General features: G+C 58.9%; 1 protein-coding gene across 1 annotated transcript; it reads left to right on the top strand.

Moving 5' to 3' along the window:
• Nucleotides 1-27,678, top strand: EIF2AK2 (eukaryotic translation initiation factor 2 alpha kinase 2). Its single transcript, XM_055121368.1, has 18 exons — nt 1-142; nt 1,561-1,740; nt 2,083-2,200; nt 3,975-4,081; nt 6,607-6,733; nt 6,976-7,059; nt 7,135-7,154; nt 7,246-7,324; nt 8,571-8,721; nt 10,105-10,237; nt 13,034-13,156; nt 15,205-15,315; nt 17,401-17,442; nt 18,411-18,591; nt 22,306-22,434; nt 23,928-24,029; nt 25,003-25,059; nt 25,155-27,678. Exons 2-18 carry the CDS (start codon nt 1,622-1,624, stop codon nt 25,275-25,277), a joined length of 1,806 nt encoding a protein of 601 aa, XP_054977343.1. The 5' UTR covers nt 1-142; nt 1,561-1,621; the 3' UTR covers nt 25,278-27,678.
• Nucleotides 27,679-27,800: the final 122 nt, after the last annotated feature.

Here is a 27,800-nt window from a genome sequence, read left to right as displayed (position 1 = left end):
CGGACGGGAGGGGTGCGGACGGGAGGACAGCGGACGGGAGGACGGCGGACGGCGGACGGCGGGGCGGCGCGGACAGACGCGGCCGGACACAGCCGGGCCCGGGGCGTTGGGGGCGCGCACTGCGGGCCCGGGTCGGCGCCGGGTAAGCGGGGCCAGCGGGCCGGGCACGGCGGGGCCGGTGTCGGCGCGGGGCCAGCGGCGGGCAGCGGCCCAGGCACGGGCGGGGCCGGACACAGACGGGGCCGGGGGCAGCGGCCGGGCACGGCGGGCCTGGTGTCAGCGACAGTTCAGCGCGTTGGCACTGACAGGGCGGGGGCAGCGGGCCGGGGGCAGCGCCGGGCAAGCGGCGGGCGGGCAGGGGCGGGCGCGGGCAGGGGCGGCTTTGGGGTGTCGGGGGAGCGGCGCGCGGCCAGCCGGGAGGGCAGCGCAGGTCCAGGCCTGGGGGTGGGGGGTCCGCGGGCAGCAGCCCAGGGTCGGGCGGTTTGGGGGTCCAGGGGGTGTCGGCACGGGGCAGCGCGGGGGGCGGGCCGTGCCCCGGGCGCGCGGGGAGCACCGGGGGGTGAGCGGGGCGCACTGGGAACACGGGGCGCAGTGCGGGGACGCTGGGGCGCGGGGTCCCTCCGGAGCGACCCGGGCCTGGGGGCGGGGTCCGGGGACACCGACTGCCCAGCACGGAGCGAGGTCCCGGGTCAGCCCGACGTGGGGCGCCCGCTGGGGTCGCTCCCGCGGCTCCCCACAGCCCCGCGCGCGCCGGAGGTCTCGCGCCCGCCCCGCGCCGCTCCGCGCCGCCCTGCGCCTTCCAGAACGTTCTTCCGCCTCCCCCAAGGCGCCCCGCCCACCCCGCGCCTCTGTGTGGAAATGCCCGGACATGTACATTCTTTCTTTTTTTTTTATTTTTTTATCTTTTTGGGTCACACCCGGCGATGCACAGGGGTTACTCCTGGCTCTGCACTCAGGAATTACGCCTGGCGGTGCTCAGGGGACCCTATGGGATGCTGGGAATCGAACCCGGGTCGGCCGCGTGCAAGGCAAACGCCCGACCCGCTGTGCTATCGCTCCAGCCCCACTCTCTCTCTCTCTGTTTTTGAGCCACACTTGGTGGTGCTCAGGACTGACTCCTGGCTCTGTGCTCAGGGTGACACTCTAGGGGTTGAACCCAGGTCTGTGTGCCAGGCAAGTGGCCTCCCCAGGGAGCCCCTCTCGGCCCTCCTCAGCAGGCTGGCCCTGCGGGGTTAGTTCTGTCCCTTCTGGGGACCCCGGGCACGCGGACTGTGGGGGCTGCAGCTCTGGGGGTTGAACTCACACCCTCACATTTGCCCGGGCTGTTCCCTCGCCCCGATGCTGCTCCCGGCCCTGCTGAAAGGGATGCCGGCCGTGTGCCCGCACCCGTGTTTGGACTCGCGGCCTTGTGGCTCCCTCAGCCCCGGCCCAGCCACCCAGAGCAGGGTCTGGCCCTGCCCCGCTGAAGCGCGGAGGCAGGAACGATGGGCCTCCTTCCTGGGGGGGTGGGGGGGACATGTGCCCACTGGAGACTGATGTGGCCGCGTGTCCCCTGCGTAGACGAGTGGCCAGACATTAGGGCAGCACCGCGGCGCCTCTGCCGACTCCGCCTGGACGAGCAATGGCCGACGACTCTAAACCCGGGTTCTACATGGACGAACTTAACAAATTCAAACAGCAGCACGGCGAGGAGGTGCAGTACCAGGAGCTGCCCCACTCGGCCCTGTCCAGGCGTTTCAGGTGGGTCTCCGCCCAGAGCCCGCCCGGCGTGGCACGCGCGACCCACGCACGGCTCTGGTGTCCCGGAGCCAGGGCCCTGTCCCGCATCGCGCCCCCGTTTTCATATGGAAAAGTGACGCCCCTGGGAAATGGGAACTCCGGTTAAAAACCGTCGTGTTGAAGTCACGGCCGTGGGCTCGGGCTGCAGCCCTGGGAGGGTCCCGGGACAAAGCGGTTTTCTCAGACAGGCCCCCTGTTCTCGGGGACACCGCTGGGCTCGGGGCTGGACACGGTGACCTCCGCCAGCCGTGGGCTCCGCGCCCTCCCAGCACACACCAGACTGTGACTCCCCGTCGCCGTCAGCTTTGTATTTCAGGTGGTTGTCGGCAGCCAGACGTTCCCCAAAGCGGGGGGCAGCAGTAAGAAGGAGGCCAGGAACGCCGCCGCCAAGGCCGCACTCGAGGTCCTGAAGGCGCAGAACGTGAGTCCGCAGCCTACACACGTGCACACACACACACACACAGAGACTCAAACACACGGGACGAGAGTGAGTCCTCACCACTACACACACAGACACACGTGCACACAGAGTGTGAGTGGGTACTCAGCCTACACACACGGACACACACAATCACAGACTCACACTCAAGGGACATGAGTGGGTCCTCAGCCTAAACACACACACACACACACAGACTCACACACACAGGACATGACTGAGTCCTCAGCTTACACACACTGACATACGCGCACACACAGAGATATAGACATGCAATGTGAGTGGGTCCTTACCCGTGCGCGCGCGCGCACACACACACACACATGCACACAGAACGTGAGTGGGTCTTAAGCCTACATACATGGACACGCACACACACATACACAAACACAAACTCACACACACGGTTCATGAGTAGGTCCTGAATACAGACACAGACACACACACACACACACACACACACATTCACACAGAGGCACCGAGGGCCTCACAAACATGCTTTATCACTTGGGTGCTGAGGAAAGACTCTCCCTCAGCCCTCTGCCTTCTGAGGTCTGTGGCCCCCCCGCCCCCAGGGAGAGGCACACGGAGGGGCCAGCGGGGAAGGCGGGTCAGGCCCAGGTAGGGTGTCAGGGGCGAGAAGGACAGGGCTGCCAGGGTCGCGCCCCCTGCTGGAGGAAGGCGGAGGAGCCGGAGAGGGAGGTGGGGACGGGTCCGGGGGTTGGAGAGCTGGAACAGGAGTTGAGGTGCTTGTCTTGTAAGTGGCCGACCCTAGTCAATCCTGGCACTGCATTTGGTTCCATGAGCACTTTTCCCCGAGCACTGCTGGCTCTCGCCACCAACATCTCCCGACTCCCCCCCAAAAACAACAGAGAAGCTTTCTGAAGAGATCTCCCTCGAAGGTGTTTCTTTTCTTTCTTTCTTTTTTTTTTTTTTTTTTACTTTTTGGGTCACACCCGGTGATGCACAGGGGTGACTCCTGGCTCTGCACTCAGGAATGACTCCTGCCAGTGCTCAGGGGACCCTATGGGATGCTGGGAATCGAACCCGGGTCAGCCGCGTGCAAGGCAAACGCCCTCCCCGCTGTGCTCCAGCCCCTCGAAGGTGTTTCTGAGGCAAAGACCAGGCGGGGGGTGAGCACAGCTAGGGGGCGGGGGAGTAACGCCCCCACCCGTGACAGCACTGAGTGCCAGGAGAGAAGAGGTGGCAGGCAGGCAGGAGGGCGTGGGGACGGACGGACGGGCCTGTGCCCGCCGGGGGCCTGGTCGAGGCCGGTCCATGAGGTCCCCTGAGCACACTGGGGCACAGAGCCGGGTGTGGCCACCCCAGCCAGGGCCAGGTCAGGGGGCGGGGTGAGGGGGGCGCTCCTGGGGACGTTACCTGGGCAGGACCCCGCGTCCCCCCAGCACCTGCGTGCCGAGGGGCAGGGCCAGGAGGCTCCAACACAGACTCGAGGCGTCTCGTTCCGTTTCTGAAGCCAAGTCAAGGGTTCCAGGCTGAAGCGACACCGAGGGGGAGGCACCAGCCCTGACTTTCCCCTGGGCACCCCAGGGGCCCCCAGTGGGCAGGCCGGGGGCCAGGGCGGCCTCGGGGCAGGCCCCGGTCAGCACTGCAGCCCGGGCGCTCTCACTGAGCCTCGAGCACCGCCAGGAGCAATTCCTGAGGGCAGAGCCAGGAGGAACCCCTGAGCATCACCGGGTGTGACCCATAAAGAGATAAAAAAAGAAGAGAAGGAAAGAAGGTTTCTCCTTTGCAGGGAGAACGTGCTTTCTCGATGCCCGAGAACCACGTGGGCCAGCTCAACACGTTTGCCCAGAAGGGCGGAATGCGGGTCATCTACGAGTGCGAAGAGCAGGGCCAAAAGTGAGTGGCCGGCGGGAGGTCCCGGGGGGCTGGTGGCGTCTGGGGGGTGGGGGGCTGCTCCCGCGGCCGCTTCCCCAGAAACCACCGTGGGCGGCTCTCGCGGGCTGCAGCCCAGGGCTCCTCTTCGGAAAAGCAGTTTTGGATGCGCCACTGCCCGGGTCTTGGGGCTCCTGTCCGTGACGGACTAGGCCTGGGTGACCCTGTGTCCGAGCTCCGCCAGCTCGGTGGTCTTCACCCCCTGTCCACCCCTCGGGGGTCAGAGTGGAGCTGAGTCCGCCCCCTCGGCCACGGCTTCCGGCCCACGGGCTGGTCTTCAGGGTAGGGGCCGGCGCAGGGTGTAACGGGGTGGAGGAGCCGGACCCCGTGGGCGGGGCCCCCAGCCTGAGGGGTGGGGGTGTGCGGGCGGGGTCTTCCCGCGAGCAGGGCCGGCCCAGTTCTGGCGGCTGGGGTGTCGCTCTCCAGAGCAGGCTCATGCTGGGAGGGGCCGAGAGAGTCTGGGGTGAGGCAGGAAGGGGGCTGGAGTCAGGGGGGCAGAGAGGGCGGGGGGAGCTGTGGGAAGAAGGCCAGGCTGGGCCCTGTCTCTGACGGGCCTGAGAGGAAGAGTCTTGGGTGCTCCCTGGAGGAAGTGTCTCGGGTGCTCCCTGGAGGAAGCATCTTGGGTGCTCCCTGGGAGGAAGCATCTTGGGTGCTCCCTGGAGGAAGCGTCTCGGGTGCTCCCTGGAGGAAGTATGGAGGGTGCTCCTGGGAGGAAGCATCTCGGGTGCTCCCTGGAGGAAGTATGGAGGGTGCTCCCTGGAGGAAGCATCTCGGGTGCTCCCTGGAGGAAGCGTCTCGGGTGCTCCCTGGAGGAAGTATGGAGAGTGCTCCCTGGAGGAAGCATCTTGGGTGCTCCCTGGAGGAAGCGTCTCGGGTGCTCCCTGGAGGAATTATGGAGGGTGCTCCCTGGGAGGAAGCATCTCGGGTGCTCCCTGGAGGAAGCATCTCGGGTGCTCCCTGGAGGAAGTATGGAGAGTGCTCCCTGGAGGAAGCATCTCGGGTGCTCCCTGGAGGAAGCATCTTGGGTGCTCCCTGGGAGGAAGTATGGAGGTGCTCCCTGGAGGAAGCGTCTCGGGTGCTCCCTGGGAGGAAGTATGGAGGTGCTCCCTGGAGGAAGCATCTCGGGTGCTCCCTGGGAGGAAGTATGGAGGTGCTCCCTGGAGGAAGCATCTTGGGTGCTCCCTGGAGGAAGTATGGAGGGCAGAGTCTGTCCAGGGCCCAGGCAGCCTCGTTTCTGGGCTCTTGGTCCAGTGCTCTTGGAATTGTCTGTGCTCCTCGCCTATCACAAAGGCCCGGTGACTGGGGAGGGCGAGGACAGTGGGGTCCCCACCATGGCCGGGTCCCCTTCCCTTTCACACACCTCTGAACACTCGCCAGGGTTCCTCCTCCTCCTCCTCCTCCTCCTCCTCCTCCTCCTCCTCTGCTTCCTCCTCCACCTCCTTCTCCTTCTACTCTTCCTGCTTTCTCCTCCAATTCCTCCTCCTCCTCCTCCTCCTCTTCTTCCTCCTCCTCTTCTTTCTCCTCCTCCTCCTCCTATTCCTCCTCCTCCTCTTCTTCCTCCTCCTCTTCTTTCTTCTCCTCCTCCTATTCGTCCTCCTCCAATTCCTCCTCCTCCTCCTCCTCCTCTTCTTTCTCCTCCTCCTCCTCCTCCTCTTCTTCCTCCTCCTCTTCTTTCTTCTCCTCCTCCTATTCCTCCTCCTCCTCCTCTCCTCTTCCTCCTCCTCTTCCTCCTCTCCTCCTCCTCCAATTCCTCTTCCTCCTCCTCTTCTTTCTCCTCCTCTTCCTCTCCTCCTTCACTTCCTCCTGCTCCTTCTCCTCTTCTTTCTCCTCCTCTTCCTCCTCTTCCTCTCCTCCTTCACTTCCTCCTCCTCCTTCTCCTTCTCTTCTTCCTCCTTCTCCTCCTCCTCTGTGGTACCAGCTTTTGATATTTGGGGAATTAAAAATAAAATCACCGTTCCATGCTTTTGTGACTAAGCTTCCGACGGCTGGAGAGTTAGGGAGCAGCTGGGAAACGCAAAGGCCGGACCCTCCCGACCCTGCACCCCCCGGAGTCACTGTTCTGATAAGGCTTTGGCCTGTCACTGTGTCTGCCTCTTTCTTGCCAAGTCACAAATCAGATTCCGTGTTTCTTGGCGCCGGGCTGGAGAGGCTGTACAGGGGCCTTGTTGGCTTTTGTGTCGGGGGAGGGGGTCACACCTGGTGGTGCTCAGGGCTCACCCCGGCTCCGAGCTCAGGGCTCACTCCTGATCAAAGGGGGTCCTGAGTTGGAACTCGGGTCAGCGGCGTGTGCAAGGCCCTTACCTGCCGCTCCTGCCCAGGCACACGGCCAGGCCTGGCTTGATCCCTGGCGTCCACTACGGCCCCTCGAGCACCACCCGGTGTGATCCCTGAGTGCGGAACCCAGGGTGGCCCCTGAGCCCTGTCAGGGGCGGCCCCCACCGGGCAGGGGCCTCCCGCTACCCGGCCCTGCTCTCTCGCCCTCGGCCCAGGTTCCAGTCCAGGTGCAGAGTCAACGGGAAAGTCTACGGCTCGGCGCTGGCCGTGTCCAAGCAGAAGGCGAAGCAGCAGGCCGCCAAGAAGGCCCTGGAGAAGTTGCGCTCGGAGGACGCGGCTGCGGTAGGCGTCGCCGTGGGCTTGGCGCTGCTCCCTGCGTCTGCATGGAGGCTGCCTGTGCCCCGGTCACGCTGCAGACCCCGGGGCTCTCTTCCCGCCTCTGGGCCTTGGGGGGGGGTTCGGTCCTAAGCCCCCCCCCAAGTGCTTTTGGACTGGACACGCCCTGGGGCGGAGGAGGTCCCCTGGGAGCTGGGCAGTGTGGCGAGGCCGTGGTGGGGCCTGACGGCGGCCGCGGTGCCTTCCAGAGGCCCCAAGTGCCCTCGGCGGCGTTCAGCGCGTCCAGCGCGTCCAGCGCGTCCAGCGCGTCCAGCGGCGAGAGCAGCCCCTGGAGATCCCAAGTGCCCTCGGCGGCGTCCCGCGCGTCCAGCGTGTCCAGCGCGTCCAGCGGCGAGAGCAGCCCCTGGCTCAGATCCCGCGGGCTCAGGTGAGGGGCGGCCGGAGGGAGGGCGGCCTCAGGACCAGGGGACACAGCGGGACACAGGGTGTCCCTCACCTCAGCCACCCCCTCCCCGCAGCAGCCCCGAGTCGCTCTCGGAAGGAAGTTGCTCTGGCAGAAGCAGCCTCAGTGATGGCAGTTTCTCGTCCCCGGTCTGGGTAAGTGCTCCGAGCTCAGTGCTCCGAGCTCAGCTCCATGCATCGCCTGCTGCCTTGTCGGTGCGGCCGGGGCCCGGCTCGTGCCTCCCTGCTTTGAGATGAATCCCCAGCCCTGCCTCCCTGTTTGCCCGTAGGTTTACGCTCTTGCTCCTTCTAGAAACCTCTAGAAGAGGTTTCTTAGGAGGGTGCTTGGGGCGGGGGCGGGAGCTCCTACATGGCGCGTGTGATTCTCACGCACGGACGGAGTCCCGGGTTTGAGCCGCAGAAGCACAGGGCAAGCGAACAGCCGCCCAGGGCCCAGGGGTGCAGCTCGTCCCTGCGTGGATCCTGGTCACTGCAACAAGAACAAAGAGACGGGTTTCACCCTGAGTTTTCTTTCTGCCTTTAAAAATCCCAGCTGGGATGGGAGTGACAGTACAGCGGGGAGGGCGTTTGCCTGCACGCGGCCGACCCGGGTTCGATCCCTGGCATCCCGTATGGTCCCCGAGTAGCACCAGGAGTGATTCCTGAGTGCAGAGCCAGGAGCAACCCCTGAGCATCGCTGGATATGGCCCGAAAAGAAAAAAAAAGTCAGAACTGAGTGAAAATGAGGATTGTGTGTATCAGGACGTTGCCCGCCAGTGAACTCTAGACTCTGCCTTTGGGGTCGGCACGAAAGGTGTCCAGAGATGGACTCATGAGCACTGTAGGGCCTTTTGTCTTGCTCTGGCCAGGGCTTACTTCTGGCTCTGCTCTCACAGGTCCCTCCTGCGGGACCTCCGGGTGCTGTGGGTGCTGGGGAATGGGTGGAGCCCGGGGCGGGCAGTGCACCCACCCCCGGCCCGTCTCTCCACCTCAGCATTGCGGTCTGGAGGCGCTCAGGAAGCCCTGAGGGGTCAATGAGACTAGAAGCTTCTCAGCTCTGTGGACAAGCCTTCGAATGGGCCTTCGGGGACCCTGGGGATTCGGGGCTCCTGCTGGTCACGGCTCACAGGGCGTCTTTGCCCTGCCTGCTGTGTGTGTCTGCTTGTACATGTGATGACATGGATGCATGTGTGCATGCGTCTGTGTGAGAACACGGATGGGGCCAGAGAATCGAGGAGGATGCAGAAACGGGTGAGATTGTTTGTCTCACGGGCAGAGAAATGCGGCCCAGGGCCAGCGAGGAGAGGGGAGGGGAGGGGAGGGGAGGGGAGGGGAGGGCAGCAGGGAGAGGATGCAGGCGGCGCCCTCTGCTGAGGCGGCTTTCTGCTTGCTTGTGTTCCAGAGCTTCAGGAATCCTCTCAGGCTGACAGAGAGGCCAGTATGTGTTGGAAATGGAGCTTCCTCATGCAAGGGCTCGTCGGCCTCATGCGCTAAGTCTCGGAGGTGTGTGGAAAACCATCCCGCGGGAAGGGCCCGGGAAGGGCCAGATACAGGTCTGGGGAATGGGCCATTGTAAGAGCCCGGGCGGGCCTCGAGGGTGCTGAGGAGACTGAAGCCAGGATAACCGTGAGGGAAGGGGCGGGGGATGATGGCTGAGAGGGACGGGCAGACGACGCTGTGAGGGAGAAGGCAGAAGACGCTGTGAGGGACGGGCAGAGGACGCTGTGAGGGACAGGACAGGGGACGCTATGAGGGACGGGCAGAGGATGCTGTGAGGGACGGGGCAGAGGATCCTGTGAGGGACAGGACAGAGGACACTGTGAGGGACAGGGCAAGGATGCTGTGAGGGATGAGCAGAGGATGCTGTGAGGGATGAGCAGAGGATGCTGTGAGGGACAGGACAGAGGACGCTGTGAGGGACAGGCCAGAGAACACTATGAGAGACAGGCAGAGGATGCTGTGAGGGACGGGCAGAGGATGCTGTGAGGGACAGGCAGAGGATTCTGTGAGGGACGGGCAGAGGATGCTGTGAGGGACGGGCAGAGGATGCTGTGAGGGACGGGCAGAGGATGCTGTGAGGGACGGGCAGAGGATGCTGTGAGGGATGAGCAAAGGATGCTGTGAGGGACAGGACAGAGGACGCTGTGAGGGACAGGCAGAGGATGCTGTGAGGGATGAGCAGAGGATGCTGTGAGGGACAGGACAGAGGACGCTGTGAGGGACAGGCAGAGGATGCTGTGAGGGACAGGACAGAGGACGCTGTGAGGGATGAGCAGAGGATGCTGTGAGGGACAGGCAGAGGATGCTGTGAGGGACAGGACAGAGGATGCTGTGAGGGACAGGCAGAGGATGCTGTGAGGGACAGGACAGAGGACGCTGTGAGGGATGAGCAGAGGATGCTGTGAGGGACAGGACAGAGGACGCTGTGAGGGACAGGCAGAGGATGCTGTGAGGGACAGGACAGAGGACGCTGTGAGGGATGAGCAGAGGATGCTGTGAGGGACAGGCAGAGGATGCTGTGAGGGACAGGACAGAGGATGCTGTGAGGGACAGGCAGAGGATGCTGTGAGGGACAGGACAGAGGATGCTGTGAGGGACAGGCAGAGGATGCTGTGAGGGACAGGACAGAGGACGCTGTGAGGGATGAGCAGAGGATGCTGTGAGGGACAGGACAGAGGACGCTGTGAGAGACGGGGCAGAGAGCAGCTGTGAGGGGTCAGGGCCGAGTGCGGCTGTGAGGGGCTGGGCCGAGGATGCTGTGACGGACGGGCGGAGGGACCCTCTGCCGCAGGGACCCCAGCAGAGGCTGCAGTGGCGGGGGTGCCAAGAGCCCCGCTGGGGTGTGAGGGCCCAGAAGGGGCCAGGAGAGGCCCGGGGGCAGAGGAGACCCTCGGGCGGGTGGTTTATAGATGTCGGAGTCCGCACAAGCCCCTAAGCCAGTCTCGGGCGGCTCCGTGTCACTTTGCAGACTCTGCGTCCCTCTGATTTGCTCTTGAATTGCAGGGCAGCGCCGGCCCTGGTCTCCCCTGTGAAGGCGACGGCCGACAACAAGTACACCACAGAGAAGAGGTGAGGGGAGACGCGGGCGTCGCAGGAAGGCCTGGCCCCTGCCTGGGGCAGCTCCGGGTGGTCTGGGTGCCGCCAGTGAGTGAGTGTTGTGGGTGTGTGTGAGGGTGTGAGTGTGTGTGTGAACATGTGTGAGGGCTTGTGTGTGTAGGAATGCATGTGTGTGTGAGAGCGTATGTGTGAGTGTGAATGTGTGTGAGGGTGTGTGTGAGTGCATGCGTGAGAGTGTATGTATGAGTGTGTGTGAGAATGTGTGAGTGTGTGAGTGTGTATATGCGGGTGAGTGTATGTGAAAGTGTGTGTGTGAGAATGTGTTGAGGGGGTGTGTGTGTGAGAGAGTGCATGTGTGAGAGTGTGTGCATGTGTGTGAGTGTGTGAGTGTGTATATGTGAGGGAGTGCATGTGAGAGTGTGTGAGAATGTGTGTGAGGGTGTGTGGGTGAGTGCATGTGTGAGAGTGTGCATGTGTGTGAGTGTACAATAGAGTATGTATGTGTGGGAGTGTGTATGGGAGTGTGTAGCGTGTATATGTGTGTATGTATGTGTGAGTGCATGTAAGTGTGTGAGCATGTGTGCGTGTGTAAGAGTGTGGAGTTCGTATGTGTGAGTATGTGTGCGTGTGGCGGGCTTGTAGCCTTCCGCGCACACCGCCTCTGCTTCCTGACACTCGTTCTCCCTGAGAAGGCTCTCGGGCGAGCACAGAACACCAGAGTATTTGCTCGTTCCAGGGGTGCGTGGAGGAGGTTGGCGCCCCGCTGGGGCTTACTGGAGGAGCAAAGGTGCCTGCAGGCGCGGGCGGAGAGACGGGGACACAGTGCCTGGCTTGGCCTCTCTCTGCTCTGGGGGGCCGCACTGGCAGTGCTCAGGAGTCGCTCCTGGTGGGGCGCGGGCATCCCGTGCGGTGCCAGGAGTGAGCCCTGGTCAGCCTCCCCGCTGCACTGTCTCCAGTCCCGGCCTGAGCACTGAGCCGTCGGCCTGGTTGGCTGAGAACCACCGAGATTAACTCGGTGTCCCCCCAGGACCCGTTAAGAGGCCCCCAAAGTTAAACATGTAAATGAAAATGCGGGAGCCCTTTTCCCACAGGGCGGCCGGGCACGTCTGGAGTGGAAGTGAGCAGCGACTCTTAGCTGGGAACCGAATCGGGAACAGACTCGTGTGGCCACTGTGGGCTTTGGGCGTGGGAGACACCACCACAGATGCCAGGGGCCAGGCCGCGAGCTGGAAGGGACACGAGAGAGGAGGAGGTGGGGCCCGTGGTGTGGCTGGGGCGGGAAGGGGTGCACCTGGGGAGAGGGAAGCCAGGAGGAGCTTGTGCAGGACGTGGGTGTCAGCCGGAGAGGGGAGGCAGCCATGAAGCTCTCTGGTTTGGATCAAGTGCAAAGATAGGTGCTAGGTCGCTTCTCATAGGGAGAGACGGTCAGGCAAGACCCCCTTGTGCGGGGTGCTGGGGGACCGACCCCAGAGCAGGGCAGTCGCATGTCCAGTGAAGGGGCCAGCTGCTGAGAGCTGGGACAGATGAGTGTATGCATGCACGTGTGTGTGTGTGTGTGTGTGTGTGTGTGTGTGAGAGAGAGAGAGAGAGAGAGAGAGAGCGAGAGCGAGAGAGAGAGAGAGAGAGAGAGAGAGAGAGAAGGAGAGAGAGAATGCATATGGCTTACTCCTGGTTGATCAGAGTTGTAGAGTTTGCAGTGTCACTCTAGGAAGTCCAGCATTTTTAACGAGGTGATACAGCTGGAGTTAAATTTTAACTGGGTGGCAGCTCTCGGGGGGGGGGTGTTTGGGGGGTGATTGCCGGGGCTTCTGGAAGTACAGGGAAATGGGGGGAGGTTGCCCATCCCTGGCTCCTTGAGAGCCTGGAGGTTTCAGTCACAAAACCCGCACACCTGAGTTTTTCAGCAAATGAAATTCTGGGTGAGGTGTGTCCTGAGCAGAGGGGTCTGGCCGGGCACAGGGTGGCGACTGTGGAGTCTAGAAGTTTCCACGGCTGGGGTTCTGTCTGTGCGGGAGCCGGGCTGACCCCCTCCCCTCCAGGGTGCCTGGCGTGGGGTCCAGAAGAACCTTTGTGACTTGTCGTTCTCTTCTGAGATTTATCTCTGCGTCTCCGAGTCAGTGAGCACATTAGACCTTCTAACGTGGTGTGTAGGTCCAGGCGGGGCAGCCGGCAGCCCTTCCAGGTCAGCCCGTGCCCATTGCACCCCCACCCCAGTGTGCTTGGGGGCTCAAACACCACAGGATACCTCTTAGAGCTGGAGCAACAACGCGGTGGTTAGGTGCTTGCCCGTTTGATCCTTGGTACCCCACAGGGCCCAGCAGGCACCAGAATCATGATGCCTTGATGAAACCCAGGAGTAAGCTCTGAGCACTGCTGGGGATGACCCCCAAACAAAAGCAAAAACAGTGGCCCTCTTTCTGAGTGTCACCCCCTCCTGCTCATACCCTCGCTCTGGGGCGGGATGCGGTTCTCCGTGGTGGCATGTGTGGTTTGGTTCTGGGCCTGGCTCCGACTGGAGACGATTCTTGAGGGCCAGAGAGAGAGCTCAGTGGGCAGGGCACATGCTTTGCACGCAGGAGCCCAGGCTTGAACTGTGACCCAGCACAGCACCCCGAGCAAGGAGCCAGACCCCACCCTCCACCCTATGCTGCTGGAACTGGGCTCAGGCACTGCCAGGGGCGAGCCCAAAGCGAGCAAATGGAAGGTTCTGGGTCAGGAAGCTGGTCTGACTCCAGGCTGAGGGAGGGCTAGGGGAGCGATGGGTGGGCTCCCACCTCTCGACAGTGACGGTGACCTTTGTTTCTTAAGGCTTCTTGAGGACTTCACAGACATCACACCCATTGGCAGTGGCGGGTATGGGCAAGTCTTCAAGGCCCGCCACAATATCGACCGCAAGACTTACGTCATTAAACGCGTTAAATACGACAGCTGGTAAGTAGTGGATTTTTCGTTGGCTGAAGGTGTTGGCTGACTAGTCCTTGTTTCAGTGTGGTGATCTGTGTTGTGTAACAGGGCTGTGTGAAGGAGTGTAACTGACTTTTTCCAGCTGGCCTTAACAGTGTCATTCTCGGGGCTGGAGCGATAGCACAGCACAGAGGGCTTTTGCCTTGCACGCAGCTGACCCGGGTTCGATTCCCAGCATCCCATATGGTCCCCCAAGTACCCAGGAGTAATTCCTGAGTGCAGAGCCAAGAGTAACCCCTGAGCATCCCCGGTGTGACCCAAAAAGAAAAAAAATGTTGTTCTCGGGGCTGGAGTGATAATATAGCGGTTAGGGCGTTTGCCTTGCACACGTCCGACCCAGGTTTGATCCCTGACATCCCATATGCTCCCCTCAAGCACTGCCAGGAGTGGTTCCTGAGTGCTCCGGCCCGTAAAGTTTAAGTTATTTTTATTAATTTTTGTTTAAACACCATAATATACAAAATCACTCACAGTCCAGCTGCTTCGGGCAGTCACTATTCCAGCCCCAGCCCCACTGACCCTCCCTCCACCTGTGTCCCCGTGTCCCCGACCACCCCACTGACCCTCCCTCCCCCCCGCCAGTGTCCCCGTCTCCCCGACCTCCCCCACTGACCCTCCCTCCCTCCCCCCCGCCAGTGTCCCCGTGTCCCCGACCTCCCCCACTGACCCTCCCTCCCCCCGCCAGTGTCCCCGTGTCCCCGACCACCCCACTGACCCTCCCTCCCCCCGCCAGTGTCCCCGTCTCCCCGACCACCCCGCTGACCCTCCCTCCCCCCGCCAGTGTCCCCGTCTCCCCGACCACCCCACTGACCCTCCCTCTGCCAGTGTCCCCGTGTCCCCGACCACGCCCCAAGTCTTCCCTCTTAACAGCACAAAAGAATTTCTTTTATTTTGCTTGTTACAATTAAATGGCAAATAGATTATCAAAAATCAATTTAGGAAAAGCAAATTGGTGGAAATTGTTCTATTTCGCTGTGGCGCATTAGCCCCTGCCTGGGGGTTTCTGAGCTGTCAGGGGGTGCCAGGCCTCCTGGGTTACTGCTTTGGTTTTAATTGAGCATAACTGGCTTCTGTGCTACTATCTCATCTAATACCCCTTGATGTTTAGAAACTTTATGTCCATAGAACAGTGTTTAATTAGAAAAGGCGGTTGTTGGGCTGGGGAGGCTCAGGGGGTGGGTATGGCCAAAGCCCAGGGGTCCAGCCCAGCACTGGGTGGTCTCCCGAGCACCAGCAGAAGCATCCACTGAGCACTGAGATGGGAGTTTCCCTGAGTACTGGGTCAAATTTGGGCACTCCAAATAAGAGAGAAGAAAAGAAAGGAAGGAAGGAAGAAAGAAAGGAAGAAAGAAAGAAAGAAAGAAAGAAAGAAAGAAAGAAAGAAAGAAAGAAAGAAAGAAAGAAAGAAAGAAAGAGAAAGAAAGGAAGGAAGGAAGAAAGAAAAAAAGAAAGAGAAGAAGGAAGGAAGGAGGGAGGGAAGGAAGGAGGGAGGGAAGGAAGGAGGGAGGGAAGGAAGGAAGGAAGGAAGGAAGGAAGGAAGGAAGGAAGGAAGGAAGGAAGGAAGGAAGGAAAGAAAAGGGAAATACAGGAAAGAAAGGAAGGAAGAGAAGGAAGGAAAGAAGGAGGGGAAGAAAGGAAGGAAAGAGGAGGGAGGGAGGAGAGAAGGCGGGACGGAGAGGGGGAGTGAGCACTACTCACCGCCCAAAGGGAGCTCACGGACTCCAACGTGCCGTGCTCCTGCCGTGCGCCGGTGCAAGCCTGCGGAAGCCCAGCGGAGCCCGGCCCGGAACCCCTTCCTTGGCACGTCAGGCCCCCGGGGCTTTGCACGTGCGGGGTCGTGGGCTCCCGCTTTTCCCGTCGTGCTGAGGATAGTTGCTTCGCGGTGTTCCTTCCTCCTTGCGAGTGCCGCAGCATCCCTCTGGGCCTCGGGAGGGGCGAGGGGCGGCGTGTGCCGTGGGGGGCCTTCCTCGTCCCCGTGCTCCTCCTCAGGGCCATCTCCTTGGTCTCTGCCCCAGGAAAGCGGAGCGAGAGGTGAAGGCGCTGGCGGCCTTGAGGCACCCGAACATCGTGTCCTACCACGACTGCTGGAGCGGCTCCGACCGCTGCTTCCGGGACCCCGACTCCAGGTGACGCGGACGAGGCCTGGGCCGAGGCCCTCTCCTCACCTCTGCTGACCTGGGCTCAGTCCTGACGCCGAGCACGGCCCCCGAACGCCCCAGGGGTGCCCCCCGAGCACCGCTTGGTCGTCCCGGGGCCCCCGGGCACTGCCAGCCTGCCCCAAGCTGTCACCCCACACCGGGCTGGCCGGCTCCAGGGCCCGCCTGGGACGCTCCCGCCGAAGCTGCTCCTCAGAGCCCAGGACGCACCTTTCCCACGGGTGGAGCCCTCGGTGCCAGGCAGGGAGAGTGCAGAGGTCACAGCAGGTCCGGGGCCGGCCCCTCTGCAGGCCCCAGGCCTTTGTTGGTTTTTGAGCCACGCCCAGCGATGCTCAAGGCTCTGTGTATCACTGTCCCTGTCGTCCCGTCCTGTTGCTCATCGATTTGTTCGAGTGGGCACCAGTAACGTCTCTGATTGAGAGACTTGTTGGTACTGTTTTTGGCATATCGAATACGCCACGGGTAGCTTGCCAGGCTCTGCCGCGCGGGCGGGATACTCTCAGTAGCTTGCCGGGCTCTCCGAGAGGGGTGGAGGAATCGAACTCGGGTCGGCCGCGTGAAAGGCGAACGCCCAACCACTGGCTCTGTGCTCAGGGATTATCCTTCTTGGCTATACCTGGGCTGGGGATCGAACCCGGGTCAGCCACGTGAGAGGCAGACGCTGTCCCCGCTGTGCTGTGGCGCCAGCCCCGGGTCGAGGCTGTTTTGGTTTTGTGTCTGGTTCATGCCTGGTGGATTTTAAGGGCCGCTCCCGGTTCAGTGCTCAGGAGTGTTGAGGGGACGATGAGGTGCAGGGGACAGTTCCTCAGCCCTCAGCAGCTCTTTACTGTCGCGTGGTTTGGGGGCTACACCGAGGAGTGCTCAGGGCGTACTCGGGGCTCTGCACTCAGAGATCACTCCTGGTGGTGCTCGGGAGACCCTGTGTCCAGGCCAAGCCCCTCTGACCTGTCACTGGGGCCCCTCGAGGGGCTCGTCAGTGCGCTGCGCCCCCTTGTGGTGGGAGACGGACAGGGAGGAGCAATTTCAGCTGTAAGCTGGTGGGACCGCCCTGCCCTATCGCCCCTGGGTGCCTGAGGGTGACCACTGCCAGGGACCGAGGGCTCTAAAGGGACTCTGGGGGGCTGGAGCAATAGCACAGCGGGTAGGGCGTTTGCCTTGCACGCGGCCAACCCGGGTTCGATCCCCGGCATCCCATATGGTCCCCTGAGCACCGCCAGGAGTGATTCCTGAGTGCAAGGCCAGGAGTAACCCCTGAGCATCGCTGGGTGTGACCCAAAAATAAAAAAAATAAAAAAAATAAAGGGAATCTGGAGCCACCGGGAGGGGGTCCTGGCTCAGTCCCGAGACCCCTGCAGGGGCCCCTGCAGCCCCGTGTCCATCCAGCCGTCGGGAAGGTCCCGGCAGTTTCAGGGTCCCCGCGGCCCCTGACGGAGCTTCCTGCTGCTTCCTGTTTCCTCCCGACACGGGTTCAGAGGCCAGCTCCGCTCAGGAGCCGGAACAAACTATGCTCCCCTGCGATTCCTCGTACGTGCGCACCTGCTCTGTTTGCTAGCGGGTGCCTTCCCCGGGAGAGTGGGTCGGCACGTACTAGAAGGCGCTTTCCTGTGTGGGCCCAACCCTACTTTGGCCTCACATCAGGTCCCCTTATCACTGAGCTGGGAGTCATCCCTGAGCACTGAGCCAGGAGTCAGCCCTGAGCACCAAATCAGGAGTCATCCCTGAGCACCAAGTCAGGAGTTAACCCTGAGCACCAAGTCAGGAGTCAGCCATGAGACAGAGCCAGGAGCCATCCCTGAGCACTGTCAGGAGTCATCCCTGAGCACTGAGCCAAGAGTCATCCCTGAGCATTAAGTCAGGAGTCATCCATGAGCACAGAGGCAGGAGTCAGCCCTAAGTGCTGCCAGGTGTGGTCCATTGCAGCCACCAGCCCTACTAGCCAAACGGTGGTCTGAGCAGCTGGGACCCTACCTTTAGAATGTGTTTACTCAAAATTTCACTGTTTGTTCAAATGTATTTTTTAAATTTAGACTCCTCTTTTCTGTCTTTTCTCTGAAGCAGTGTGTCCGAAGATGGGGGAGAATTTCCTCGTGCTGGCGGGTAAGAAGTCGTCCAAGAGTACTGGGGACACGGGAAGAGGAGGCGAGAGCTAGCAGGAAGAGACTCACAGCTGACAGACATTTTAAAATTCTTACTTTGGGGCTGGAGTGATAGCACAGAGGATAGGGTGTTTGCCTTGCACGCAGCCGACCTGGGTTCGAGTCCCAGCATCCCTTATGGTCCCCTGAGCACCACCAGGAATAATTCCTGAGTGCAGAGCCAGGAGTAAACCCCTGAGCATTGTCGGGTGTGACGCAAATAAAGAAAAAATGGTTACTTTGTTTGGAGGCCACTCCTGGCCCCCAGTTGTCAGGGCTGACTCCTGGCTCTGTGCTCGGAGATCCCTCCTCGTGGGGGTCAGGGGTCATATGGGGTGCCAGGCCAGCGCCCTGTCCACTGTGCTACCTCTTTGGCCCCTCATGCTAATATCAACAGCTCTGTGCTCCCCAGGCAGGGTGGGTGAGAGCAAAAGCTCGCAGGTGCCACTGCCCAGTTGACAGGCCCGCCCCAGGCGTGCGCACCAGGGTCTGATGTCACCTCGGGGCGGCTCCTGACCGCTCAGCATCCGGCACGATTGCGAAATCCAGAGAGTGTTTGGGGCTCTGAGTGGAAAGGCATGTCCTGGGGGGAGGGGTGCGGAGAAACGACATCAGCAGGAGAGCTTTGCAGGCGTGAGGTCCCGGGTTCTTAATTTTTTTTTCTATCACTCAACATTATAGTCTGACCAGGGCCTTGCACACGGTGACCAGGTTTGGTGCCCAGAGCCCGCCAGGAGGGGTTCCCGAGTGCAGAGCCATGAGTCAGCCCTGAGCACCACCCGGGTGGCCCTCCTTCCCGAGTACTATCACTAAACACCAGAAATGGGTAGAACTAAAGATATTTTAAAAGCCTCTGCAAGACGAACTGTAGTTCTTGTGACGTATACTTTTTGGTGTCCTTCTTCCTGCTGCTGTGAATCCCGTGCCCAGGTCGGAGACTAAGTGCCTTTTCATCAAGATGGAGTTCTGTGACAAGGGCACTCTGGAGCACTGGATCGACAGCAGGAGGGGCCAGACGCCCAACAAGGACCTGGCGTTGCAGTTTTTTGAACAAATAGTTGAAGGTGTGAATTACATACACGGAAGAGGATTTATTCATAGAGACCTCAAGGTAAGTGGTAAAGGTTTCATCAGGAATTGAGCGATAGCATTTCATGAATTCTAAATCTGTCTTCTCAGCTTTTGTTTTTCCCTTTAATTTTTTCTTTTATTCTATAAAGTAGTTCACAGTATTTGATTACATTTAATATTCAAACACCAACCCCACCACCATATTTCGGATATTTCCATCCTGAACCTCAATCCCTGGTCCAAAGTAGAACCAAAATAATATATTTTGTATTGTTTATTATGAAAAACCGCTGAAATGCTACAAAAAAGTCTCCATAGAGGAGAGAGTGTGAAGATTGTTATATTCCACCCAGGGGCCTTGAAGCCCTTCTATAAGAGATCACTAACATGTTGTTAAGGGTTGAGCCTTTTGTGCTTATATATATATATATATACATATATGTATATGTATATATATGTACATATATATCTGTATCACTGTCATCCCATTACTCATCGATTTGCTTGAGCGGGCACCAGTAACGTCTCCATTGTGAGACTTGTTGCTGTTTTTGGCATATTGAATACGCCACGGGGAGCTTGCCAGGCTCTGCTCTGCGGGCGAGATACTCTCAGTAGCTTTCTGGGCTCTCCGAGAGGGGCGGAAGAATCGAACCCGGGTTGGCTGCGTGCAAGGTAAATGCCCTACCCGCTATGCTATCACTCCAGCCCATATGTGTGTGTGTGCATGTGTGTGTGTGTGTGTATAACTGTAGGGTGATTGGAGGCCACCCTAAAAGCCTCCATCGCTCTCGGAGAGCCTGGCAAGCTACAGCGAGTACCCCACCTGCTCGGCAGAGCCTGACAAGCTACCCGTGGTGTATTCGATATGCCAAAAACAGTAACAACAGTGGGCCTCATTTGCCTGACATCAAAAGAGCCCCCAATATGGCAGTGTTAAGAAGGATGAGCAAGGAGAGGCTGATAAAATCTCAGGGAAGAACTAGACTGCCAAAATGAAGAAAGACTAAAATGACTGTCTGTACATTCAATGCACGTACGCTGGCATCAGAAGCATCCATCGAGGACCTAATGGTGCAAGTGCAGAAGATCTAGTATGACATCATTGGTCTGACTGAAACAAGACGTCATCAATCACATCACGCCATTTTCAACACTGGAGAAGAACTGTTCCTTGGAACATGCGACAACAGAGGTGTTGGTGGCGTTGGTGTCCTTGTCAACACGAACTTGGCCATGAGTATTGATTCATTCGAATACCTAACAACCCAAATCGGACGATTACACCTGAATAGGTGTGGCTCACTGCCTGCAGTTTCTGTCTTCGTCGTCTACGCACCAACATCCAACTACGATGAAGAAGAAATTGAGAAGTTCTACATGGAGCTGGAGAAGTTCTATAAAGAAGACCACGCCTTCTACAAGATCATTGTTGGTGATTTTAATGCCAAGATAGGACCGAGAAGGTTGCCCGAAGAACTCCACATTGGGACCCATGGCCTAGAATGGAATGAACAAGGTGAGAGACTGTCTGAGTTCATCATGTTAATCAAGACCATCCATGGTAACTCACAGTTCCAGTTGGCCAAATCTACTGGAAGTCTCCGGTAATGGGAGTCTCCCAGTGGACAGGTCCCACACGAAATTTACCACATCATATTCAATCGATGGTTTTGCCTGACAGATGTCGCTGTTGTCCCAAAATCCCAAACGGGATCAGACCACCATCTCCTTCGTGCAATATTCTACTTCACAGAGCGGGGAGAAAGGTCTGCAAAGTTTAAGTTTAAGAAGGGAACCCCCTTAATGACCACCAACTGGGAGCTCTTTGGCACTATTGTGGCAATGTGGGAAGATTCCTTGACAACATCAAAGAATACGATCGACTGGTTCAGCACCTCCATGACTGCACGAAGAAAGCCAAGCAAGAGTGGGAGAGCCACAAACAGATGCATATCTTCGGAAACTTTGAGCTCATTTGCCAATGTGGTTTGGCGCGAGCCTCAGGCAACCACAAGCTAATGCCCGAGCTCGCAAAGCTGTGCAGAGAAGTGATAAAGGAAGACCTCAAAGAGAACAACAGCAGTGTTGGCCGATGAGGCAGAAGCTGGGAAAAGTATCTGCAACACTCGCCTGTCCTTTGCCAACTACAAGACCAAGATGACTGCCCTCCGACGTCCTGATGGATCTATCACATCTTCCAGAAAGGCAATCACTTGTATCACTTGTAGTCCCGTTGATCTTCGATTTGCTCGAGCGGGCGCCAGTAACGTCTCCATTTGTCCCTGTCGCATGCTAGTGCAGTCCAGTGATATCTGCTTGCTCCAGGAACAGGAAGAGCCTCAAACCGTTCATTCAGGGATTTGATGAAGAAATCTGACCATCTAGTTGGTGGGCGGCCACAAGGTCTTCTGACGTCCCGTGGAATCCAGTCGGTAACAGCTCTAGTCCAGCAATCGTCTCTGAATCACATTACATGACCGGCCCATCTGATTTTTGATGCCTTGGCAAACGAGACAGCATGCCTGATTTTTGACCGTCGATGGAGGTCAGAACTCCGAATTCCTTCTCTCACTTGAGTGAGACATGATACTCCTGTATAGCTCTTTCGATTCCTCTTTGGGATACCCTAATAGCATTCTCATCCTGTTTGCGTAGAGCCCAGGTCTCTGAGGCATATGTTAGTGCAGGAAGAACGGTGGAATCGTAAAGATGTGCCTGGAGTCGGAGGTTCTTCGTTCTCTTAACCACCTCTTCGACGCTCTTGAATGCATTCCTCACTGCTCCCTTCCTCCTGCTCAGTTCTGGCAGCAAGTCATTCCTCCTGTTGATTTCTCGACCCAGGTACACATAGCTGCTGCATTCGGAGATGTTTGTTCCATTGAGAGCAAATGGAGCGTCAGGGACCAGTTCGTTTTTCATGAGCATCATCTTGTTGAGATTCAGCTGCAATCCGACCTTTCCACACTCGTGGTTGAAGTCTGCCAGCATTTGTGCCGCTTGGCTAATGTTTGGTGTTATGAGAATGATGTCATCAGCGAAGCAGAGTTGGTGTAGTTGCCGACCGTCTATCTTCACTCCCATTCCTTCCCATTCCAGTCGTCAGATGACATTCTCGAGGGTGATTCCTGAGCACCACTGGGTTTGGCCCAAAAATAAAATTCTGAAAAACAAACAAACAAACAAACAAAAAACAAAAACAAACCAAATACCACAAGATGAAGAGCGGGCCAGGGCGAGAGTCCGGCGCTGTGGCTGGGGGAGGGAGCGTGCGGTGTGGGCCGGCGCGGGGCGGCCGAGACAGGCTCTGCGGGGAGCCTCCCCTTCTGGAACCCGGGGCCTGCTCCTCCTGAGCCCGGCGGCCTGTGCCTCGGCAGCTCTGTCGGAGGCGCAGCCAGCTGCGGGCTGTGGCCCTCGCCCTCCCCTGCCCGCGGCCCCCAGCACCCTCCGACCATGGGAGGCAGGGCCCGAGAGGCAGGCGCCGTGTGGTGCTCGCGACCTGGGTTCTGTCCCCAGCGGCACACAGGGGCCAGGCAGTCCCGGGCACCGCCGGGCCCGAGGCTGGAAAGGGAATTTCCCTCAGGGGCCCTGAGCTCGAGGGCCGCGGCCTCCCTCTGCAGTTGGTGCCCTAGCCCCAGGGGGGAGGTGGCACAGGTCTTCGTGACCTGCTCGCTGGGGCCACGGGAGGTGGCGCCCTCGGGAGCCCGCACTGCGGCGCGTCTGTGAACAGGGTGCTGTCTCCCCCCTTTCGTAGCCGTCCAACATATTTCTCGTGGACGAAACGCAAGTAAAGATCGGAGACTTCGGGCTCGTCACCCACCTGAGGAACGACAGCAAACGGACCACGGGCATGGGCACCAGGCGCTACATGAGCCCGGAGCAGGTCAGTGCCCTCCGGCCCGACCCGGGGCTCTTCCCATGGGGGCGGGAGGCTGGCTTGGGGGCCACATCGGCCTTGCGCAGGGGCCAAGAGTGATGCTGGTTGGTGCTCGGGGCCCACCTGGGGGTCGGACCTGGTCGGGTGTGTGGAGACAGCTCACTGCCTTGACTGCTGTGCTGTCTCTTTAGGACTCACCTGTTTTTTCTTGCTTTTTGGGTCACACCAGCAATGCACAGGGGTGACTCCTGGCTCTGCACTCAGGAATTACCCCTGGCAGTGCTTAGGGGGCCATATGGGATGCTGGGAATAGAACCCGGGTTGGCCGTGTGCAAGGCAAACGCCCTCCCCGCTGTGCTATCGCTCCAGCCCCCATGACTCACATTTTTATCTTATTATTTTTTAATTTTTTTTCTTTTTGGGTCAAACCCGGCGATGCTCAGGAGTCACTCCTGGCTCTTCACTCAGGAATTACCCCTGGCGGTGCTCAGGGGACCCTATGGGATGCTGGGAATCGAACCCAGGTTAGCCATGTGCAAGGCAAACGCCCTCCCCGCTGTGCTATGGCTCCAGCCCATATCTTACTATTTTTGACATTCTCTCGGGGTTTACCCTATCCGCTCTGTGCTTAGGGGCCATAAATGGTGCTGGGGTTGGAGCACCTTCCCCGGTACTGTCTCTCCAGCACCACATTATGTTTCAACACTGTATTGTTGCCACTTAATAGGAGCCACCCCGGCCGTGCTCGGCCTGGTGCCCTACCCCTGACGGCTCCGGCCTTCCCTGGGATGCTTTCGGCGGAGGCCACATTCTGCAGGGGTGGAACCCGGGCCCCCAGACACGCAGCCACAAGTTCTACCACCTGAACTGTCTCTCCTGCCCCGTATTCTTTTGTGGTTTTGTTTTGTATTTTTTCTTTCTGGGCCACATCCGGCGATGCTCAGGAATCACTTGGATTTGCACTCAGGAGTTACTCCTGGCGGTGCTTGGGAGACCTTATGGGACGCTGGGAATCGAACCCGGGTCAGCCATGTGAAAGGCAAACGCCCTCCCCGCTGGACTACGGCTCCGGCTCCACCTGCCGGATATTATTTCACTGGTTTCGTTTCCTTCGTGGCTCGGTGTCCAGGAGCCCCAGGCCCTTCCCGACTCACGGCTGCTCCGTGCCAGGGACCAGGAATTCCCGGAGGCACCACAGGCTTTGGGGGGGTGCTCTGGACTCTACTCTGGGTGCTCTGGCTACTGTGTGGTGCCAAGATGGGGGTCTCGTGGGGTCAGCCACACGCAAGGGCACAGCTGAACCCTGGAGCCCTGTCAGGACTGAGTCTGAGCCCTGGGCCCTGAGCACTGAACCGGGAGTGAGCGCTGAGCACTTCTGGGTGTGACCCCCAGCGCCCCTGCCTCAAAAGACATTTTGTTCAAATAACATTTTTGGCTTGGGAAGGCCTGTATGTTTATTATCGAGAGTCCTAAAGGGAACTATAATTTGGTTTCTTTAGCTTTCATCAACAGATTATGGCAATAAAGTGGACATCTTTGCCTTGGGGATCATCTTCGTGGAGCTGACTCACATCTGTAAAACTGCTTGGGAAATGGCAGAGGTGAACCCTCGGGGGCAATCGGAGGCCACTCGGCTGGACCCGGCAGCTGCAGTCAAGAGGGACTTGATCTCTGGCCATTCAGGAAGTCAGAGTTTCTCACCAAAGACCAGCCCTGGGGCCGAGGCCCTGTCCCGAGCTGTCCGGGATCGAGGGGGGCAGCCTGGGACTGCAAGTGCCCTACTGGCTGTGTGACATCTCCACCCTGCCCTTGGGGTTCGGGACCTGTTAGTGCCTGGGGGTGGGGGTGCCTGGAGCTGGCGCCCCCTCTGAGAGCCAGTCTGTCCAGTTCTGGTTTTGAGCCACACCCAGGGGTGCTGAGGGGTCACCCTGGTGCCAGGGCACTGAACCCAGGTTAGCGGCGTGCGAGGCGAGCGCCAGAGCCCCTGCTGGCTCTCGGGCCCAGGGGGTGAACGGTTTGAGGGATGGCTTGCCTGCTTTGTAGCCTGTAAGATGCGGGGGGTGCGGGCGGGGGAGAGACAGGGAGAGAGACAGAGACAGAGAGAGGTAGAGAGAGAGAGAGAGGGAGGAAAGAGTGAGAGGGAACAGTGGGCAGGGCGCTTGCCTTGCATACAGCCAACCCAGCGCCTCCCCCCACCTGGTCCCCTGGGCACAGAGCCGGGAGTGAGCCCTGAGCTGGGTGGTCCCTAAACAGAAGAAAGGAGAAGGCGATTCCCGGGAGAGTGGGATGTGCCTGTGTGCTTCCTGTGGGGGCAGCAGCCGCGAGGGAGGGTGGGCAGGTGGGCGGGGCAGGAGCACGGTGGGGGCGGCTGGCCTGAGGTCAGAGGCGCACAGGCCTCCCGAGGGGGCCGCCTTCCTTCCCGGGGCAGATCTGGGGTGTGGCAGTGTGGGGTGGAGCTGAGGGGGCTCGGGCCCTGCCTGGCTGGAGGCCGCCGGCGGGAATGAGGGTCCCCATCTGTGAATCCCCCCCCAAGTCAACAGCTTCCCAGTGACCATGTTCATGTTTTATTTTCAGATCATTTCACAGCTGAAGGGAGAAGGAAAACTCCCCCCCGTATTCCAAGGCAGAGAAGTAAGTGCTCCGCAGCCCCCGAGTGGCGCTCGGTCCCGCGTGTCGTGCTGACGGTGTGCTCTCGCGCTCCGGGCTGACTTGTGCTCTCGTTCCAGAAAACTCTCCTGGAGAAATTAGTCGCACGGAACCCCAAGGAGCGCCCCAGTGCCCAGGAGCTGCTGCAGACCCTGAGGAGCTGGAGGGATGTTGCCGGGCTCGGCATGCACAGGACGTGCTAGAGCCTTTCCGAGACAGCCGCTGCGACGTCCCCTGGTCCGGGACTGTAAAGACTTGTTAGGGAAAACTGTGAAGGCTTGGGGCTGGAGCAATAGCACAGCGGGTGGGGCGTTTGCCTTGCACGCGGCCAAGCTGGGTTCGATCCCCGGCATCCCAAATGGTCCCCTGAGCATCGCCAGGGAAAATTCCTGAGTGCAGAGCCAGGATTCACCCCTGTGCATCGCCGGGTGTGACCCAAAAAGCAAAAAAAAAATTGTTCAAATTTACTAGCTTTTTTTTCTGTTTTTAAATTATTATTCCCTTAACTTTTTTTTATAAGTTTACAGAGAGCTTTGCCTTTTAACTTCAAACTCAATAATATAAATCAAAAAAAATCTTTTTTTTTTTTTTTATTGAATCACTGTGAGAAGTCACAAAGCTTTCAGGTTTAAGTCTCTGTCATACAATGACCAAACACCCATCCCTTCACTAGTGCACATGTTCCACCACCAAGAACCCCAGTATACCTCTCCTCCCCCCAACCTGTGTAGCTAATGATCTTAAAGATCTTCACTTTACTCTCTATATACTTTGATTACATTGAATATTTCAACAGAAAACTCACTATTATCATTTGGAATTTTCCCCTAACAATCAGACCTGCTGAAAAGGCATCATTTGATCATTTATTTTCCATTGCTGAGAATGAAGAGTATATGAGGCCGCGTGGCTGCAACAGTGGCCTGAGGTTTTGCATTTCTGGTATTTTAGAAATTAAGTCCAGAGCAATTTCCAGAAGTTGCGTTACTGCAAGCTCGTACCACCGGTTAGTGGGCTCTATAAGATGGTGGTCGCCACCCGGCCACCACTGCGGCCGCCTCGGAAAGGAAAAGCCTTTCCCCTCCCGGGGTGCCATGGAGTCGTAGCTCAGTCCAGTCTAGAGGCATTTCTGTAAGAAGCCACTGGGTGCCGACAGTAGTTAGTAGGCCTCCGGGATCAGGGTCTTTTAGGAGCAGAGGAGCTGTTCATGGGCAGCCGCTCTGGGTCTCATCTGGGCGGAGAGTGCCCAAAAAATCATTCTTGCGGGGCTGGAGCAATAGCACAGTGGGGAGGGCATTTGCCTTGCACGCGGCCAACCCGGGTTCGATTTCCAGCATCCCATACGGTCCCCTGAGCACCACCAGGGGTGATTCCTGAGTGCAGAGCCAGGAGTAACCCCTGTGCATTGCCAGGTGTGACCCCAAAAAAAAGCAAAAAAAAAAAATTATTCTTGCACTTGATTTTCCCCCAGGACTTCTCATTATGAAGATGAGAGAAAAAAATGCCCTAACTTTCCTGATATCAGTTAGTAAAAGTATCACTGTTATCACTGTATCACTGCCATCCCGTTGCTCATCGATTTGCTCGAGCGGGCACCAGTAATGTCTCCGTTGTGAGAATTAGTAAAATAATTAATAAATATGTATTAAATATGTACTGTTTCCAGACCAAAATCTATTGAGACCATCTAGGTCTTAAATAGCTAACAAGCTAATAGGAGAAGCGATCCTTAAAAAAAAAAAAAAATCATGTGCAGTCACTTTGGCATCCTTTAAGACGGTTAAATGTTTCCAAGTTTTGGAGTCACCAAATCCATTCGGACACACAGGCCTGAGAGAATGTTCTAGAAATCTTGTTTCCCTTAGCCGAAAGAACAGGAAACAAAACTAATGTCCAGCCCAAGGAAAGCAGATTTGGTCGTATCCCCCATTGCAATATTATGCAGCAGTGAAAAGTGAATGCCAGTAAGTGCAGCACAAGGGCACTGCGGAAGACAGGCAAGGAGGAGGGCCGGGTAGCCCAGGTCCCTCAGCGTGGGACCTCCTCCGTCTGACTGGCTGTCGCCCAAACCCTCGTTTACGCAGCGTTTGCTACCAGTGTGCAGAAATGACCCCGCTGCCACCTCAGCAGAAACAGCCGGGGGAGGGCAGGCTGACAGACGCGAGGGGTCAGGACGGTGTCCGGGCTGTGGCTCTTTGGGGGGCTGCCGTCATAGCTGCTGCTGGGTGCATTCAAGATCCGCCCGGAAGTAGGCGCTGTGGTCAGCTCCCTGGTCCACGCGAGCCTGGAGGCGGTCACTGCAGCGCCTCTCGGGTCTGTGCCCTGCTGGTCCTGTGTCCAGGCGGACTCAGGTCTTACCTCAAGGTCTCTCGATCCTCTCTGCGTTGGCTTTTGCAGAGGGTTTTACTTTTCTGTGTGTGGCATCCAGTTTTCACAGCACCGCTTGCAGTGGCCATCCCTGAGCTGGCTGGCAGGGAGACCGGCTGGTCACTGGTCCCTAGAGTCCCCTGGCCAAGCCTCTCCCAAGCCTCTGCCCCGCCACCCCTGGACTGTTTGGGGACCCAGGGCAGCTTCCGCTGCTCCCTTCCCAACACCTTGCCCCGTCTCCCGGGCGAGGTGCTCTGGGGCCACCCCTGGCGGCTCATAAGCCCACACGCCTTAAACACGTCACGTGGGGTTCTGGCTGGCTGAAGGGGGCCTGCAAGGGGGAACGACAAGGAAGGACT

The sequence above is a fragment of the Sorex araneus genome, chromosome X, assembly GCF_027595985.1.
Source record: "Sorex araneus isolate mSorAra2 chromosome X, mSorAra2.pri, whole genome shotgun sequence".
Classification (NCBI taxonomy): Eukaryota; Metazoa; Chordata; class Mammalia; order Eulipotyphla; family Soricidae; genus Sorex; species Sorex araneus.
This window is presented reverse-complemented; position numbering and strand designations above follow the sequence as displayed.

Bases quoted from the DNA above. Each gene is read 5' to 3' on its own strand.
- EIF2AK2 (XM_055121368.1), top strand. From the start codon at position 1,622: ATGGCCGACGACTCTAAACCCGGGTTCTACATGGACGAACTTAACAAA. The intron at 1,741-2,082 runs GTGGGTCTCCGC...CGTCGCCGTCAG, and splicing joins GCCCTGTCCAGGCGTTTCAG to CTTTGTATTTCAGGTGGTTG. The intron at 13,157-15,204 runs GTAAGTAGTGGA...TCTCTGCCCCAG, and splicing joins CGCGTTAAATACGACAGCTG to GAAAGCGGAGCGAGAGGTGA.